Source organism: Penicillium paradoxum, assembly GCF_028828445.1.
Source record: "Penicillium paradoxum strain IBT 22861 chromosome Unknown utg000004l_segment0_segment0, whole genome shotgun sequence".
NCBI classification, from domain to species: domain Eukaryota; kingdom Fungi; phylum Ascomycota; class Eurotiomycetes; order Eurotiales; family Aspergillaceae; genus Penicillium; species Penicillium paradoxum.
This window is the reverse complement of record NW_026643182.1, coordinates 2,430,702-2,447,491: the sequence shown is the minus strand read 5'-3', so window position 1 is coordinate 2,447,491 and position 16,790 is coordinate 2,430,702. Positions and strand designations below refer to the sequence as shown.

The 16,790-nt window shown below is 49.3% G+C and overlaps 9 protein-coding genes across 9 annotated transcripts; 5 read left to right on the top strand and 4 right to left on the bottom strand.

The window, feature by feature from the left end:
* Positions 1-179: 179 nt before the first annotated feature.
* Positions 180-1,350, top strand: N7457_004662 (flavin adenine dinucleotide pyrophosphatase; the record flags this gene model as incomplete). The annotated part of the gene is made up of 3 exons (XM_057175707.1): positions 180-374; positions 452-618; positions 717-1,350. The coding sequence occupies 3 exons, from the start codon at positions 180-182 to the stop codon at positions 1,348-1,350; spliced, it is 996 nt and encodes a 331-aa protein (XP_057032754.1).
* Positions 1,351-2,359: 1,009 nt separating this feature from the next.
* On the bottom strand, positions 2,360-3,342 carry N7457_004661 (Ras family protein; the record flags this gene model as incomplete). The annotated part of the gene is made up of 4 exons (XM_057175706.1): positions 2,360-2,598; positions 2,729-3,004; positions 3,130-3,244; positions 3,331-3,342. The coding sequence occupies 4 exons, from the start codon at positions 3,340-3,342 to the stop codon at positions 2,360-2,362; spliced, it is 642 nt and encodes a 213-aa protein (XP_057032753.1).
* A 2,348-nt stretch (positions 3,343-5,690) lies between these two features.
* On the top strand, positions 5,691-6,251 carry N7457_004660 (uncharacterized protein; the record flags this gene model as incomplete). Its single annotated transcript, XM_057175705.1, has 1 exon — positions 5,691-6,251. One exon carries the CDS (start codon positions 5,691-5,693, stop codon positions 6,249-6,251), a length of 561 nt encoding a protein of 186 aa, XP_057032752.1.
* A 566-nt stretch (positions 6,252-6,817) lies between these two features.
* N7457_004659 (uncharacterized protein) lies at positions 6,818-7,393 on the bottom strand (the record flags this gene model as incomplete). Its single annotated transcript, XM_057175704.1, has 2 exons — positions 6,818-7,132; positions 7,265-7,393. The coding sequence occupies 2 exons, from the start codon at positions 7,391-7,393 to the stop codon at positions 6,818-6,820; spliced, it is 444 nt and encodes a 147-aa protein (XP_057032751.1).
* Positions 7,394-7,949: 556 nt separating this feature from the next.
* N7457_004658 (uncharacterized protein) lies at positions 7,950-8,404 on the top strand (the record flags this gene model as incomplete). The annotated part of the gene is made up of 2 exons (XM_057175703.1): positions 7,950-8,079; positions 8,145-8,404. The coding sequence occupies 2 exons, from the start codon at positions 7,950-7,952 to the stop codon at positions 8,402-8,404; spliced, it is 390 nt and encodes a 129-aa protein (XP_057032750.1).
* A 106-nt stretch (positions 8,405-8,510) lies between these two features.
* Positions 8,511-9,768, bottom strand: N7457_004657 (uncharacterized protein; the record flags this gene model as incomplete). The annotated part of the gene is made up of 3 exons (XM_057175702.1): positions 8,511-8,595; positions 8,667-9,367; positions 9,433-9,768. The coding sequence occupies 3 exons, from the start codon at positions 9,766-9,768 to the stop codon at positions 8,511-8,513; spliced, it is 1,122 nt and encodes a 373-aa protein (XP_057032749.1).
* A 1,866-nt stretch (positions 9,769-11,634) lies between these two features.
* Positions 11,635-12,426, top strand: N7457_004656 (uncharacterized protein; the record flags this gene model as incomplete). Its single annotated transcript, XM_057175701.1, has 3 exons — positions 11,635-11,754; positions 11,815-11,948; positions 12,015-12,426. 3 exons carry the CDS (start codon positions 11,635-11,637, stop codon positions 12,424-12,426), a joined length of 666 nt encoding a protein of 221 aa, XP_057032748.1.
* Positions 12,427-12,715: 289 nt separating this feature from the next.
* On the bottom strand, positions 12,716-13,896 carry N7457_004655 (SDR family oxidoreductase; the record flags this gene model as incomplete). Its single annotated transcript, XM_057175700.1, has 5 exons — positions 12,716-12,748; positions 12,803-12,911; positions 12,964-13,019; positions 13,082-13,391; positions 13,457-13,896. The coding sequence occupies 5 exons, from the start codon at positions 13,894-13,896 to the stop codon at positions 12,716-12,718; spliced, it is 948 nt and encodes a 315-aa protein (XP_057032747.1).
* Positions 13,897-14,715: 819 nt separating this feature from the next.
* N7457_004654 (uncharacterized protein) lies at positions 14,716-16,626 on the top strand (the record flags this gene model as incomplete). Its single annotated transcript, XM_057175699.1, has 1 exon — positions 14,716-16,626. The coding sequence occupies one exon, from the start codon at positions 14,716-14,718 to the stop codon at positions 16,624-16,626; it is 1,911 nt and encodes a 636-aa protein (XP_057032746.1).
* Positions 16,627-16,790: the final 164 nt, after the last annotated feature.

Here is a 16,790-nt window from a genome sequence, read left to right as displayed (position 1 = left end):
AGGCTATTTCTGCTGAAAAAAAGTGGATGGTGATATCTTCAAGATGAATCAAGCTGTCGGAATGTGAAGCGGGACGAACCAACTGCGGGCGGAGTTTCCCTCTTCCCCCACTTCACCTCCTCCGCGCTTGAACAGCCCATACATAAACCCCTCATCCCAGCACCTATACTTCTGTCCTCATGCTTAACCGACTCAATCTCCTCACCCGCCACTTCTCGCGATCATTTAATCCATCCCGTCCCACCATCCCTGCCTTCTCAGCTCCATCACTGGCTCCTCGCTTTGGTCTCTCCGCGATGACATCAGCCGCCCACACGAAGCCCATCCACACGGCAGCATGCCTCATCATCGGCGATGAGGTTCTTGGTGGAAAGGTGATTTGAAGCAAACTCCACAGACTCCCCTGATTGAGCAGACCAGGGATTCTGACATAACCTCAAATCACCCGTAGACCATCGACACCAACTCGCCGTACCTCGCCAAGTTCTGCTTCTCCCTCGGCATCCAACTGAAGAGAGTCGAGGTCGTCCCCGATGACGAAGAAGATATCATCGAAGCCGTGCGACGCATGAGCTCCCGCTACGATTTCGTCGTCACCAGCGGCGGCATTGGGCCCACGTACGTACCACCCGCATCCCTTCCGCGCATCCGAACAGAATCGCCCTTCAAGACCCCCATGAAAAACCAACAACTAACACCATATTTCAATCAAACAGACACGATGATATCACCTACTCCTCAATTGCCAAGGCATTCAACCTGAAGCTAGAACTGCACCAGCCAGCCTTCGAGCGCATGAAGCGCCTCTCCAAGCCCCACCCCATGCAACCGAACTTCGACTGGGAGACACCCTCCCCAGGCCTGACGGCCAAGCTGCGCATGGTCAAGCTACCCTTCGATCCGAAGATCCCCGCCCAATTGCAAGCCGTGTTCGTCACCGAGGACATGTGGGTGCCCATCGCAGTGGTCAACGGCAACGTACACATCCTGCCCGGCGTGCCGAGGCTCTTCGAGCGTCTGCTCGAGAACCTCAAGCCAACTCTGATCCCCCGTCTGACCGACCCCGAGGGCAAGGGGACGTTCCGCATGTTGTTCAGCACGCCGTTGCCTGAGAGTGCCGTGGCGCCGTACTTGACCGAGTTGGCGGCTAAGGTCGAGTCTCGTGGTATCAAGGTTGGCAGCTACCCGCGCTGGGGCAAGACGCGTAATACTGTTACTCTGGTTGGCACGGATAAGGCTTATATGGAGACGTTGACTAGCGAGGTTGAGCAGAATGTGCAAGGTAAGCTGGTTGCTAAGGAGGATGAGTTGGATGACCCCTCCGACACGGAGCGTGTTTACAGCCAGTAGATTATGTTTTGGGACTGGATGTCATGATGCGTGGGTGGGACTCTGGCCTTTTAGATACCCGCAGCATATATAGAGCATAACAACCTGTTATGTATACTTCAGTTAAGATATAAAGTATATCAAGCTTGACCTCTGTATATCACCGAGACCTCCGCATCAAGAGGTGTCAGCGCAGTAGCGTGGAAGAATTATCGTCAATGTTATAGATCCCAGCAGAGGCTTAAATGCAAGATCGAATGGATTGCTATATTGCGCTGCCAGACATAGATGGGACATGTGTCTCCATACACGTAGTACTCAACCGTACATGCAGAGAGAAGATACGACCAGATAAACAATACTCAGAAAACAAAAGCACACGCCATGATAATGGAAAGCAAGGCATCCGCCTTGCTATGAAAAAAGACATATATTGACAGCCATGTCGTCTCGTATCCCAGGATCGACAGGAAAAAAAAGATAATAAAAAGGCGATTAACAAACACCAGGGATCTTTCGCCAAGATTTCGGGGAAACAGTAATAATAATAAAAAAGAATAAAGAGGAAAAAAAAAACAGACGCAATCAGACAACAAAAGGGGAATCAAAAATGGTTCGTGAGACGAGGTTGGCGTCAAGGTCGGCAGTCATCAAAGCGAATGCGAGAGAAACCCGCAAACATCCGTAACACAAACGACAAGGGGCCACTTCTTCTTGGGTTGATTTTTTTTTTCTTGTTTTTCTGTGTCGGGTTCGCAATCGCATATTGCAGTCTCCGTATTTTTCCCGTGTATGAATCTGAGTGGCGGGGAGGTTTTTTGTTTTGCAAAGATTAAAGCCATTCAAATGGTAAGACAAGATTTCCAAACTTTCCAAGGGTAGGTTGATATATTTCAACACCTTGAGACGTATAAGTTTCCCCCTGTGATTTCTTTCCCGTGCTGCGTATTTCAGGTTTCGGGGGAGAGGCGGGTAATGTCTCGAGACTCGCGTCCGCAGCGATTCGGTTTTCATTCTGGGTATGTTGGTTTTACATGATGACGCACTTGGAGCAGCAGCCGGCCTCTTCGCCTGGCTCGCTCACGTCCATTTTGCCTTCTGGTGCGCGGGCACCGAACGCGCCGGAGCCTGAGGGATACGAGGACATCTCCTTGTTGTAGCGGCGGATCTCGCGGACCAGGTCGTAGAAGGCATTCTCGACGTTGATGCGGGACTTGGCGGATGTTTCGATGAACTTGCAGCCGAATTGGCGGGCGAGCGCTTCACCCTCTATTGGAACGCGACGGATTGTTAGTCAAGGTGTTCAGAGTTGGTTTCCGGATTAGGATTCCGCGGGAGGTTCCAGTCGGGTATTGAAAGGGGGAAAGGAAGATTGGGATGGTGAAGAATGGGAACATACCCTGCTCGGAGACCACACGCTCCTTCTCCAAATCACACTTGTTGGCAACGACGATGATGGGGAAGTAATCCTTATCCTTGACGCGCAGGATTTGCTGTTGGAAGGTCATGATTTCTTCGAAAGATTGACGCGATGTAATGGAGTAGATGAGCAGGAAGCCCTCGCCGGTCCGCATGTATTGTTCTCGCATTGCCGAGTATTCCTCCTGGCCGGCTGTGTCCAGGACATCCAACAAAGCGACCTCATCATCGATCACACACTGCTTGCGGTAGGAATCTGGGGGCGGAAGAAGATTCCGAGTCAGTGACAGTGTTCATCTGAAGCTGGTCGAACGCGCGTATTCGGAGAAAGTGTTGGGGGGGAAACGTGATGGGTGTAAATAGACCATTGGAGGTGCTCACCTTCAATTGTTGGATCGTACTCGTCGACGAAGTGGCTCTGGATCAGCTGGATGGTCAAGCAGGACTTGCCAACACCACCACCACCGACCACGACCAGCTTGTATTCTCTTAGGAACTGTTTAGCCGTAAGCGCCGGTTAGCCCTCGGAAACGCCCAAACAACACCCTCGACTCGGGAGCGAGGGATGGGAGGACGGCTCACCTTTGAGGCCATTATGAATCTATGGTTGTCTCAAGTAGAAAGAAAAGGGAAGAGATTAAATAAGGGAAAAAAAAGGGAATCGAAAAGCGAAAACGACCTAGGCAGACCGAGCTTTAAAAGGGAGAATTAGGGGGGGGAGAGTTCGGAGGTTGGAATTGGCGGGAAGAAATAAAAGAAAGAGCTTCTGTTCGGCTTCGGTTTTTCTTAAGTGGATAATAGGGCAGAGACTGGGGTAAACTGATTTCCAACCCAAATAGAAAAGGGTTTCTTTTTTTTTTCTCTCAAGCAGAGAAAAGGAAGGGAAAGAAGGGGGCGAAGGGAAATTCAGGAGATAGTGGGGAGCAAAAGGTGATTGGGTCAGAAAAAGGGGACATGCGCGCCATTGCGCTGCGCTAGATGGGCTTTTTTATATTTACTTGCTTCCTGTTTCTCTGCTTCTGCTGAAGCTGCTTTGGCCTGCTCGATTGTTGATCTCCGGAGAGACAATCCCCTTATTGGTTTTGTGAATCCTCTCGCTGGGATATTACCTTGGGAATTCGCGCGAATATATTGCTTTGGTACGCTACTCGATGGAATCTCGTCTAGGTCCTTGATTGGCTTAAGCCACGCCCCATTGAGGAACGTGCAATTAACGACAATATACGGCGGAGATTGCGTTCTCCTTTTCTCCATGCTGTCAAGGCAATCTGCTACTCCGTACCTGTTTCCATGCAATCTGTACGGCGTCTGCAAGACTCAGCCCAGTTCCTCCCAAGTGGATCTGCCCGTCCCGGTGGAGATGGGGGTCCTCTTGAGACTTGGAAAAGCTCCCATACGTAGCTGGACCACGAAGCAATCATTCCACACTCCGTACTCCGTATTGTACCCCATAGCAATGGAACATATCGGGCAATCATAGGGCTCGAGCCCGCAAATGGCTTTCTTTTACTCCGTCCAGAGTACACCTGGATGGCTTGCAGGTAGAAACCTTGCATCATTGTATCATCCCGCAATCACAATCACATCTGTCACTTTTGGTGATTGGACACGTCGGGAAAATCCTTCTTGTCAACGTCCCGCTCTTCCCCATAGTAGTCATGCCGATCGACTGGCCTTTCCATCCCCAAGATTCGGGTTCCGCCGTTTTTGATAGATGCAAAGCCTGCAGCTCGGAATCAATTCGAACCCTTCCGTGTCGCCGTTAGGGCTGTTGCCGTGGACCCTTAAAGAGCGGCCTAAGGTTCCCAGCGCATAGGGAAAATTGATCGGGTGTGCAGAGTCACATTTGGGTATGGATCCTCTTGGTAAGGATCGTCTGAGCTGATTTGACAAGATCTTTGTATATCGACTTTGGATCCCAGCACCATTGGCTTCCGTCCACGGTTCTCCCCCGGGCGCGATGCCTGTCTGGATCTTGGCGCCACTCTATTGCCTCTCTTCCCATGGTTGTCCGGAACTCAATTCCCTCCATACTGACTCCAGGAAAAATAACCCACGACCAAGGCCACTTCGCGTTGAGACATTGAAATGTCAATTAATGCAATAGTTCATGGATTATTCTTAGCAAGCTGCGACTCGCGAATCAATAAGGCTGCATTCATCGGATTTATCAGGATGTACTCCGTATGATACATCAGATGGATGCACGGGCTGTGATTGATCATGATCCGGACAATGCATATGTCACGATTAGGCAAGTGGCACAAGAGACGGTGGTTTGAAGCAGCGCTTAGAAGGTGCCAAACCGGCATAATTGCCAGAGGACCGAGAATGAGCCGCGCGAGATGTGACAGGAAAGCTTATTGGTCGTTCGGAGGCTGTCCACTATCCAATGAACGAGATGCCCCACGAGTTGCACAAGCGTGGGACATATCACAATAAGCACTTGAGAACCAACGAACCAACCCGTCACTTGCGTCGCGTGGACTGGCATATATATTCTGTATTGATGGCCGAGTGCATAGCACCATACCGAGCATCTTTGTGAAACTAATCGATATCCATGGTAGACAACGTGAGATAAACCCATGTTGATGTCTGTCTTGGCAGATAAATGGGAGATTCATATAGCCGCAAACTACTGGTTACCAAGCAAATTCAACGAGTCGCACTCAACTTGGTACCTTGAGCATCAATGGCATTGTGTGTGCAACAGACCATGATCACAAGTACCGGGAGCACAGGAGCTGACTATAACTAACACACACTGTTCAATTTCACCGGAGTTTTAAGTGCCCAGCAAGAAAAACCACCGTAATGATCTGCATCCGTAAAGATAGATTCAGCTCTACCCAACCCGTGCCCAGCGCCTAACAACCCCAATCTCACGCAAACATCCAAGCCAACCTTGAAGATCCCGACAACCAACCAATCATCTCCAAATGTCCCTAGCGGACCTCAAAGTCGGCGGACTATATGTCATCCTCCAAGCCCGCCAAGAACCACCCGAGCCCAACGAATTCCACTGGGGTCTGTATCTTCACTCGGACTCTGTGGGAGGAATGGCATACCGCGTCATAGACACAGGATCTGGCCTGAGACCCGAGCATGAATATACGGGCGGGATCTTCAGCTTTCCTCTTCTCACCGGTCTATTCCGCATCGCGGATATTGCCCGTCCCTTGCATCCATTCGTCGACAGGGTAATAAGATCCTACGATGGTAGCCTGAACTGCCCTGGAAGAAGCAGTAACAGCAGGTTCTGGGTTCTGAATGTTCTTGCATTGCTGATCCAGCCAACAGCCACTGGCTGGCTTCCGGTGAACTGTCACTACTTGCCGATCTTGGAGCAGGAGATTCGTGATTGGGGGAATCGAATGTGGCAGGGTAGGAACTACTATCCCTCGCCCAAACCAATCGGGTCATCAACGATCTGCGGACTCCCCGAATGGAAGATACAGCGTGAGTCATCTGATTTACTGGGGGGATATCGATTGACGTAGAGCAATAGAACACATAGCCGACTACTCTATCTACGCAACAAAATGACCCGAAGGGTATTATGCAGTAAAGAATTGCCTGATGCCTGTATTTAATCCTTTAAATCTAGTTATTTGGCCTTATACCCAAGGATCATGCTAAGAAAAGTTATTATCTGAACTGGAAACGTAACACATCCTTGGGTGATAGCAGCTCATTCTTCATCAAGCACTCCAAAAACCTTGAACCTCATCGGCGGCTGCATTCTCATCCAAAGAAGAAGGTGGTCAAATGTCTTTGCAATCAGTACTTCCACACCACTGACCGTGTCCTACCCCCAATCTCTTTGTGCTGCCGTCAAGAGCAGCGTCTGCCTCGGCTTGTACGACATATCCATCGATAGGCCGTGATCGTCAAACAGAGAGAAAAGATTCTTCCTGTGATTTGCAGTCAAACTGCCAGGATCGCCCTCTAGGTTTCTGCAAGAGAGCTAAAAGGCTGGCGACAACCCTGACCTAGAACATGGCCTGAAAAGCGAATCGGGCGTTCTTGGCAGTAGTCAAGGTTTGCTTTATGCAATAGATATGTCTCATGCTTTACGTAGAGCGTACAGAGCGGCTCTTAGTGCGCCAGAAGGTCCGATCACCAAAGTGAGACGCTCAATGGTGTCACCCCGAAGCATTCGCATACATTGCACTGCGACAACCCACTCGCGATTTCTGGCCGGTAAAAGTGGTTGCCGACCGTGGTATTCAGATATTGTCACAAACCCCTTGGTGATAGTGATATCTTTTCCAAAGCCTGGCTCACCGGAGTTATAGATACCATGCGGGTCGATCTCGGGTCGATCTCGGGTCAAAGTCTCGCGTACGGAGTCACAACCTCCACGAATGACTAAGGGCTTCTATACTTTGCGCACGAAATTGTGGTGTCTCAAAGTGTCTTTCGGGTCTTTGGATTTGCTCACACAAGTTTAGCAAATTGACGAACTCAAGCTTTGTCAACTGTCTCAGCCGAAGTAGGGATGGTCTCGTACGTATGCCGAGGCACCGTGAGCAGTCACCATGCAGGCGATTGTTTTTTCGTTCTGTGTGTTGGCAAGCATTTCATTCAGCCATGGGAACTTATACGGGAAACATCTTTGAGCTCCATGTGCAGCAGACATTGGGGGTTGAGACTTCAAACAAAGAGGAAGGGCTGTTGTTTTAGGCCACAAACCCAAGAACACATAGCGTTTAAAGACAGCTTCTTCCCATAAATCATCTTGTTATTCTAGCAACAGATACACTTGTACTCCCCACCCCTCTATTGCCCAGTAATTTAGACCAAGTTAAAATGGCTTCTCGGAGCAACCTACTCAGCTTTCTCCCCACCAAACTATTGCTATTCATTTCATTCTTTTTGACCAACAAGGACACCAAATCTCTGAGTCTCACCTCTAGAGCCCTCGGAGAATAGAATACTCACCTCAAGCAGGTCTTTCTCTCTACCAATCCATTGAACATTTGAAGTCTTCCGCGCAATTGCAGACCACAGAATATTTCGCCACAGAGTGACTGAGATTGTCTGGGATGAAGCACAGCTGGGATCCCCCAAAGGGAACTCTTACCTTGAGAAATCCGTGGAGAATTTGAGGGACTGCAACGGCTAATATTGCCCTAATTGGTTTGTGAAGGCATGTATGGGCAATCTCAAACAGTTACAAGAACGCAAGTATAAGAATGTCGAAGGCCCGGATCACATTCCGCGAGTACAATAGCTTGAAAAGCTACTTGCTTTTCAAAGCTACTGGCGGCATTACCAGCACCTATTCAAAGAGCAACGAGATGTATTGGCAACCGAGAGCGACAAGTACGCCTTATTATACAGACTCAGGCGGTTCCCTGCACTTAAAAGGATCACGATCCCTCCTCCAGCACACGGTTCGCTTTTCGCCCCCTTGTATCAGACCTCGATGATTCGTGCATTGCCCCAAGGGTACAACTACCCGATGTCTCGTGGGCTCAACTGCACGATCTTTGATACTCCGTGCGAAGAATATGACAACTTCGCCACGGTGCTCAAATATCCTGGTGTCCGTCGCCTAGGTCTTGCCGTGAATGTCTACGGACAAGAGCGGTCATGGAAGTGGAAGGCGTCTCGAAATGGAAAGCTTCACTGGGCTCTAACACATTGATACAATATTGATTCACAGCTTCGCTACAGCTAAAAAGTCAAACTAGGATATCATAAAAAGGCGCAGACCATCTCGCAGATCAGCCATCCGAAGGCCATAGCCAGTGTCAAGCCATTGCCGTAGCAATCGAGAGCAATCCCAGACCAGTAGCTGCTGCCTCAATACCCCCCGAATCCTTTTGCGGAGGGAAGCTGATACGAGCCAGTCTCGACAGTTGCACTGCAAGCAAATGCTCCCTGAAATACATATCCAACCCACCAACCATATGGATACTGTGATCAGCTCCATTCCCTCCTTTCTTCTCCCCCAGCACAACCTAGGACCAACCGTCTCGTCTTCCATCTTGCCCGTCCGACTCCCCTCCTTAGCCCACACACGCTTAGTCTCATACAAAGCCTCCCAAGCAAACCCCCACTTCCCAAACATACCACCATCACCCTTCTTACCCTCCGCCGCAGCATTCTTCCACACAAAGTTGCGTCCCCCGTACTCGAATCGTCGCGGGGACCAATCCCTCCGCCGTAGCTCCCCATCTGGGATCTCCGTTATCGCACCCATATCCGGGATCGTCCGCGTAATCATCCGGAAGCTACCTCCTTTCATCTTCTGGAGTCTCACGCTTGTCGAGCCAATCCGGGGTAGGAACTCCCCTGCGCGGCGGAGCACTGTATCGACGATAGGTGCCTCGTTGCTCCAGACGCATTGAAGGGCGTACATAACATGTGTGTTGGTTGCGTCTTTCACGAAGAACCAATATGAGCGCATACCCAGGGCAAAAAGCTCCGAGGACTGTGTGATTCGATAAGTAACCGTGGGCGCCGAGGGAGGAAGAGTGAGCGAGAAGAAAGGACGCTGGGACGCGTCTTTGTTGAGGAATGGCTGCAGATGAACAGGAGCTGTGCTGATATCCTCCAGGCTCTGGTTGGCGTTATTCTGTTGCAACTCGTGCAGACCTTTGCGGATCTGACAGTTGACAGGTGTCAGCGATGTGCTAGTCAATGTTTCAGCTCGTGGAGGGGTTGACGCACCTGGCTCAAGCACATATTTCCACTATCCTCCGCCTCTAACTCCTCCATAGCATCTAGAATTGTGGGCGGCAAGATTATGCCTTCAAAACTGCCTCTGCGTTTTAGGTCTTCGAGGTAGGCTAGTCGTTCACGATGGACTTGGACCTGTCTCTCGAACATCTTTCTGTTGATTTTGCGGACATTTCCTTTTTTAAATGTCTTGGTTGCTTCATCCAAGATTTTGACTGCGCTCTTGTAGATTGCGATAGCTTCATCATAGTCGCCTTTGCGTTCTAAGATGAAGGGCATAGCGGCGAGTTTATACACCTGATTGTTGATGTCGATCTGTTCCGACATTGCTGCGGGAAGAAAGAACACGAGTCACGTTGAAAATGGGGTTATGTGTTTGAATCTAGCGTTACCAGTGATACCATCCACTCTTGCGACGATGGGTTAGTATGTGAAAGTGTTAGAGAGTTAGTGAATTAGTGCGGATATGATTCCCATGAGCTTCCTTTATAAACAATCTAGCAAAGTAGCGGCTCTTCGGAGACCATGCCAAGGTAGGATTATGCCTTGCCAAGTGATATCCATGTAGAAAATCAAGCCCAAAGAAGACATGTGGTCATGTAGGGATTGTCGCAAAGCACCGGGTACGAATCAACTGACGGCGTGAACAAGGTCACGTCCAGAATCAAGGAAATCTCGTGTGGAATGATCATCTACAGCACTGCCCGCGCTAGTAATCTGTCTTCTTATGTGCTTTAGTTGAGATACAGTGGTTGGGTCTACAGAAAGAGGGTCACCAGTGGATCGCTTAGCATTACTCTCTTTGAAGCTTGGCAATAAGCTTCGACCAACCACTCGGCGAACTTAGCGGGTATGCAGTAGATAATGGGCATTGCTGGGGTACATGCTTTGAATAAGAGTATCAAGTAACCCACTTCGAACGTGGTGGCTTAAGATCCGTGAGCCATTTTCGAAAGGTGGTGATGATTAGATATGCCTTGGGCTTGATTTGAGGAGGCTGTGGTGGGAATGTGTGCAGTCCATCAGCTTTTTGGGTATAACGTAGGGGGTTGAATGAGTTATTTGAGGGAGGCATGTTTGCATGTTTGATCAATGGGAATGATGGGGATAGTTAGACAGGAGAAAAGCTATAGTATACCGCAAGACACATCCACAGTAACAAAGACACAGTAACAAAGATATATAAGACTTAGAGTCAGTCAGGTTTAGTGTGATTCGTATAGATATGAGTTGGGGAATTATATTCATTTCTACCTGAATCATAAGAAAAGAGAATTTGATCTGAAGAACTCCGTATGGAGTACTCCGTACATACTCTGTAGAGCCCGGTGAGGTGTGTTATGGGGCGCCAAAACGGTAAAATGGGTAGGGCAGCTCGGACAACCGGCCAGTGTTAAACCCGGAAAGGAAAAAAAAAGATGAGAAACGCAAGGGAAAAGTGAGGGGAAAAAACGCGAAAAAAAAACAGAAAAAGGAACTGGGGTTCCGGAAGCTCCAGAGCCAAGGGGCACCTGGAACAGTGGAAATTGCCGTTCTTACCGCTCAAGGCAGACATTACTTCTACAGCCTCCTAGCGCACAATATTGCTGTACTCCGTACGGAGTACTCCGTATTGATGGCGCTTTGGATTCTAGCTTATGGTTATTTGTTAGAGTATTAACTATTGTTTTGTGGGTACTCAACTGTTGGTGCACACATCGATCTCAACCATTATCCAATGATATATGTCCCTGAAGAAAACCGAACCCTCGGCAACATCTGCCCCGGTTAAAATTAGGACTTGAAAACCCGGAGTGAAAGAGATCCATTTTTCTCGGGGGCCCAGGATGCCCTGGAGGCGTCTGGATTTTGTTCAGCCGATGGCCACGACGGAGTTGAGATGGCCCAATGGGGTATAGCGTGCAAACTTTCTCAGAGACTAGCTCGGAGCTAGCCCCCAAAGCGGTTAGCCGAGCTGTTAGTGCCCCTGGATATAATTAAACAGCCAATCAGAAATCGCCGTGACCAACTCTCCGAATCAGCGTCCGATTCTGGGAAGTGTGCTTACGTTCGGCTGGCCAGGATCGTGTTGGACCCTGACAGCCTCGTATATATGGGGAGACATAGCCATCCCTGACTTTACCGTGTCTTTATTCATATTCCATTCGGGCAGTTTCTTGAATCGCATTCACTCTCTTTAATCTTCTAAACAACATGCGTTTCCAATCTCTCGCTCTCCTGGCCGGCGCCACCACGGCCATCGCGGCCGACACAGTCACTCTTTTCCTGCCCGGTTTCGATAGCCAGGACATCGTCGGCAAGGTCATTGGCTCAGTAAGCGCAATCTTATCTTGCATTGAATCGAGCAAAGCAAGCTGACTTATCTTGTTCCAGAGCGGCCCCAAGACGACCACTTATCTTATCAATTGCCCAAATATGGACGCCGATCAGTGTGGCATCCCTGCCGACGGCATCACTGTTGTCCAGGGCTCTTCGAGCGTCGGGCTGTCATACGGCTTCGAGATCGGGTACGTATCCGACCCCAAGCGGATGAATCATGTTCTGTAGCGATTGCTAATTATTTTATTCCACAGCTCCATCACAGAGAGTTGCACATATGATGCCTCCACCGTCTCGTGCGGTGCAACCATAAAGGACGGAGAGTACTCTTCTGTCATAGAAACAGTCGTGTCCCGTTCTGAATTTCCCGGTGCCCTCATGCCCGTGACTATCACCGGGTCTGGGACTGCCGCCGCTTCTGCCACCACCGGTGCCTCCGCTGCGGCTTCGACCGCTACTTCCACTGGCGAGGTTAATCTGTCCACCTCCGCTTCCACCAGCACTGGCACCGCCACTGGCGACGTTACTAAGTCCGCCCGTACTAGCACTGCCACTGGTACCGCTACGGGTACTGAGACTGATAACGCCGCTGTGCCTATGATTACTGGAAACGCACGCTGGGCTGCTGGCGGTGTTGCCGCTGCCCTGGCTCTTGCTGCTCTGTGATCGTTGTGTCACTTCTGAAATGAGCTTGGATGTCAACAATTGTTGATATACCGCTCCTTGTCTTATTAATAGATACCTCCTTCTGTCATTTATATCATGGAATATATGAAGCGTGAGAATGTTTCTACATGTCTGATTTGTAAGTCTCTCTGTTTGGAGTCTATGTATCTGACGATATGATATGTGTGTGGTTCGTATTTGCGTCACACAAAGTGTAACCTTAAATCTATCTACAGTGGGCGTTATGTAAACCTGCTTTAAACCGCTATTTCGTCTCTTGATATGGTCCTCAAGACTTGCGGTGCATGACACCAGCCGAGGCCTAGGCAATGGTTAGATAACTCGCAACGTGATCTCGATAGAGTAGAGAACCTACTTGGTGGCTGGGGAAGACCAGGGTATCCGCGATAACAACATTCTCACGACGACCGGCCGCAAAGACGATAACCTCGGCGATGTCGTCACCAGTCAATGGCTCGACACCCCTGCTGATGATTAGCTGCATTGTTTTTCACAAGCTTTCTTGGCATAGCTTACTTGTAAACGGCATCGGCCTTCGACTTGTCTCCATAGAATCGCACAACAGAGAATTCCTAATGATACGTGTTAGTTCCCCATCGCATACTATAATTATATGTGATAATCATAATCATACCGTCTCGACTTGACCAGGGTCAATTTCAATAATGCGGATTCGGCTAGCGACCAGCTCCTTTCGCAGCGCATCCGTGAAAGAGCGAACAGCAGCCTTGGTGGCACAGTAAATGCTACCACCAGCGTAAGGCTCGCGGCCAGCAATACTGCCAATATTAATAATGTCACCACGGCCACCATCGGAGCGCTTCTTGAAGATGGGCAGGATAGCCTGGGTCATGTTAATAAGACCAGTGACGTTGGTGTCGAACATAATCTTCAGATCCTCGGCAGCGATCGCAGGTGCTTGAGCGACTCCCTTGACCAAACCACTACATCGATACTGTCAGCATAACTCGCGAATGAATAAATCTCCAGCTTGATGCGCATGACTCACGCGTTGTTAACCAAGACATCAATCTCCCTGAACTCCTCTGGCAAGGAGGAAACGAAGTTCGCGACTTCCTCTGGGTTGCTGACATCCAGTTTCACGGGAAGAACCTGAACGCCATCGCCGACCTCCTGCTTGATCTCTGCCGCGACCTCCTTCAATGCATCAATGCGACGCGCGGTAATGATCAGCTTCAGGTTCTTGGGCGAAGTGCGGGCGAACTCCTTGGCAGTGCTCTTGCCAATACCGGATGAAGCACCAGTCACGACAATAGTTTTGCCCTCAAGGCGCTTTGCCATTGCGGAAGCCATGGTGCGACGGAGAGAAGTCGGCTGAACGGTTAGAGCGAAGGGGTTGGGGTGTGCGGAGAGGGCTGGGTTTGTGAGGGGGTATGGGAGCCGTCGGAACTGTCCAATTGATCGCACGCAAGCTCTGATGGAGTTCATGGATCAAGGAAGCTAGCTTTTATAGGGGAAAAGAAGCGCAGAAAACAATAGAAACTGAATAATCACGAGCGAGTGCGGGGGGTCTGGCGTCATATCGGGGTTACATAAGCACATACATCGGCCAGGCTCGGGCCGGAGAGAAGGCCGATCTCCCATGTCGATATAGATCGATGGAGTAGTCGGGGAGGACCTTGGGATGCAGGTATGATTAGTTGAGCTTGAATATATCGCATGTTCTTGCTTGTATCTTATCAAAATTGTGTAGTGTATGAGACAAAGATCCTTGGCTCATTGAGGCTGCTCAAAGACTTAGTTACTCTTTGAAGACATATGACTTAATTAGGATGATCGCCTTGAACATAACAAAGAGCCAACTACGTGATTATAATCAAACGGGATTGACCTCGTTGTATGACAACAAAAAGGTCAGATGAATACCATTGTCTATATTTCCTTAGAAAACATCGTTCCACTGCCCTCAAATGTAGCCATAGCCCCCTATGCGTATAATAAATAGTGTTCAAGGTGCCCTTGGAATAGATGTAGCCAACGTTTTGGCATATTTCCTCGAGGCTCATTGTTTGAATCTTCTATTCGTCTGTTCTCAAGAAAATAGTCAAGCACCGCGTGCCTTCCAGATCGAGCACAGAAACATCCTACCTAGCAACCCCATAAATACAAGCTTGTTTACACTTCTTCTTCTTCCTTATGCTTCATACGTGAATATTGGTTCCCACAGAACGTGCCTCCGATATTGTTCTTCATCATACAAATCATCAATATTTCCGGAGACCATTCCTATCTATCTCAAGTATCAGGATGTCTTCTTTTGTTGAGGTTAGTGCTATGGCTCAGATGGATAATAAGACACATGGAAGTGACAGAAGCTCACATGAATCTCCTATATCTCAGCCTACCTCACCCGAGGCTATGCTCTATCAGGAATACATGAACTGGGCAGACGATGTTGATGAGACCCTGGAAAATGCGAACCTCCCTCTTAACACTACACTTAACCCTCCTATCCTCCAAACTGGCTACTTGAGCACTTACAATGAAGGCTTTCATGGCACTCGTCGCGTGAGATGCGTTCGATTCGTGCCGTCCATTTCAACTATTGTGGAAGAAACCGAAGATGAACTGCTAGGATCCGCACATGGATCTAGTGATACAGATGCAGATTCGGAGACAAAATGGAAGGACATGAAAAAATGCAATCATGAAACTCTGCAATTGCATGAATCCCCCACCCAGAAGGCAATCTGGACAGAGCCAAACGAGGCTACCAGTGATTCATCAGGATCACCACTTGTATCCACCGATACGGAGCCAAGTTCTGAGATGGTTCAAAAGGACTCGCATGAATCCACGAGCGATACTTCGGATCGGTATGAAACTACCACCGATGGAGTGGCCTGGACCGAGTTGAATGATTTTATCGATGATCTGTCGGACTCGCATGAACCCCCCATCGATGCGGCAATGTGGTCAGAGTCCAGTAGAGAAAACAGCAATCTCCCCGAATCAGCCATTGAATCCAGCAATCCAGAGCCGAGCCCATATGACGCCACCTCAATTGAGTCGCACGAACCTGGCGATGACCAAGAATATTCCAACGATGAAGTTTTCTGGATGGAGATGGATGATGCCATCAGTGATCCCCTAGGAACACCAATAGAATTTAGTGATGCAGAACTAAGCTCCCAGGGAGTCTCGAATGAGTTCCATGAGTCCAACAGTGAGCTATCGGGTCTGGATGAACCAGTCACAAATGAAGAATCAGCCCAGAGTCCATGCCCATCCAACTCCAATGTCGACCCACGTACCGCTGCGCAAGAAGCCGTTGATAACATTTTCGCTGACCGCGAAATGTGGTTGGAAGCCGACGAAGGCGTTCACCATTTCAACTGGATGGGTCTGAGAGTGTACAATTACAGCGCGACATCGCCAGCCGATTCACTGGCACTTATTTTAGCAACGCCCAAGTTCCCGTGGGGCACTGCGTCTTTGCGAACGCAGTCTGTTTTGAGTCGTGCATCCACATACATCGATCCTGTTATCGTAGTTTTGGACGATGCGGACGAGGATTTGCTCGAACTGCGAGGATCTGAGCTTGTGCGTGCGTCGACAGGAAAGGTCTTCAAGTATTATTCACCGCATGGAAGATGGCTGGATGATTCAAGAGACTCCAGCGAGGAAACCACCACTGACTTTGGGAACATTGAACACTATGAGGCTGCAGACTTGGCCATTGGAAACGGCTTCGTGCAGTCGAGCCTCATCCGTCCTTATTGGGAGTGGATGAAGTGCCGGAATAAGATCTGCGATACCTTGGACAGAGTGTCTGGTCCTCCACGGAAGTCGACATGGGTTGCTAAGCCATCCCCTTTGCATCAATGTGAAACGATCCCTCCACCAGAGACATCTGAGCCTGAACCAACTGAGCCAGAAGCACCCGAGCCAGAAACACCTGAGCCAGAAACACCTGAGCCAGAAACACCTGAGCCAGAAACACCTGAGCCAGAAACACCTGAGCCAGAACAAGCCAATACTGTCAAGGTAGCCAAGAGACCGCGTCCGAAGGTCACGACTTGTGTCGCTGGAGCTCCCCCGGAGGAATACTTCTCTTTCCCCAACCCTCTCGTTGGTCGCCGCAGTGCATTGAATGCATTCATAGACAAGGCTCGGCGGAAGGTCACCTCCCTTTTCTCATACTCGAAGCGAAAGTAAAGTGGGGATTCACCGCTGTCTTATCATTCTTCTTCGGCGTTCCTCATTATCAGTTGAAATTTCCTTATGAATTACTGGCATTTGTGACCTGGATCAACTTACCATCAATTCTTGCTTGCTTTTGAATCTTTTTGACTTTATTGATCCTGCTGTGCTTTGCTCTT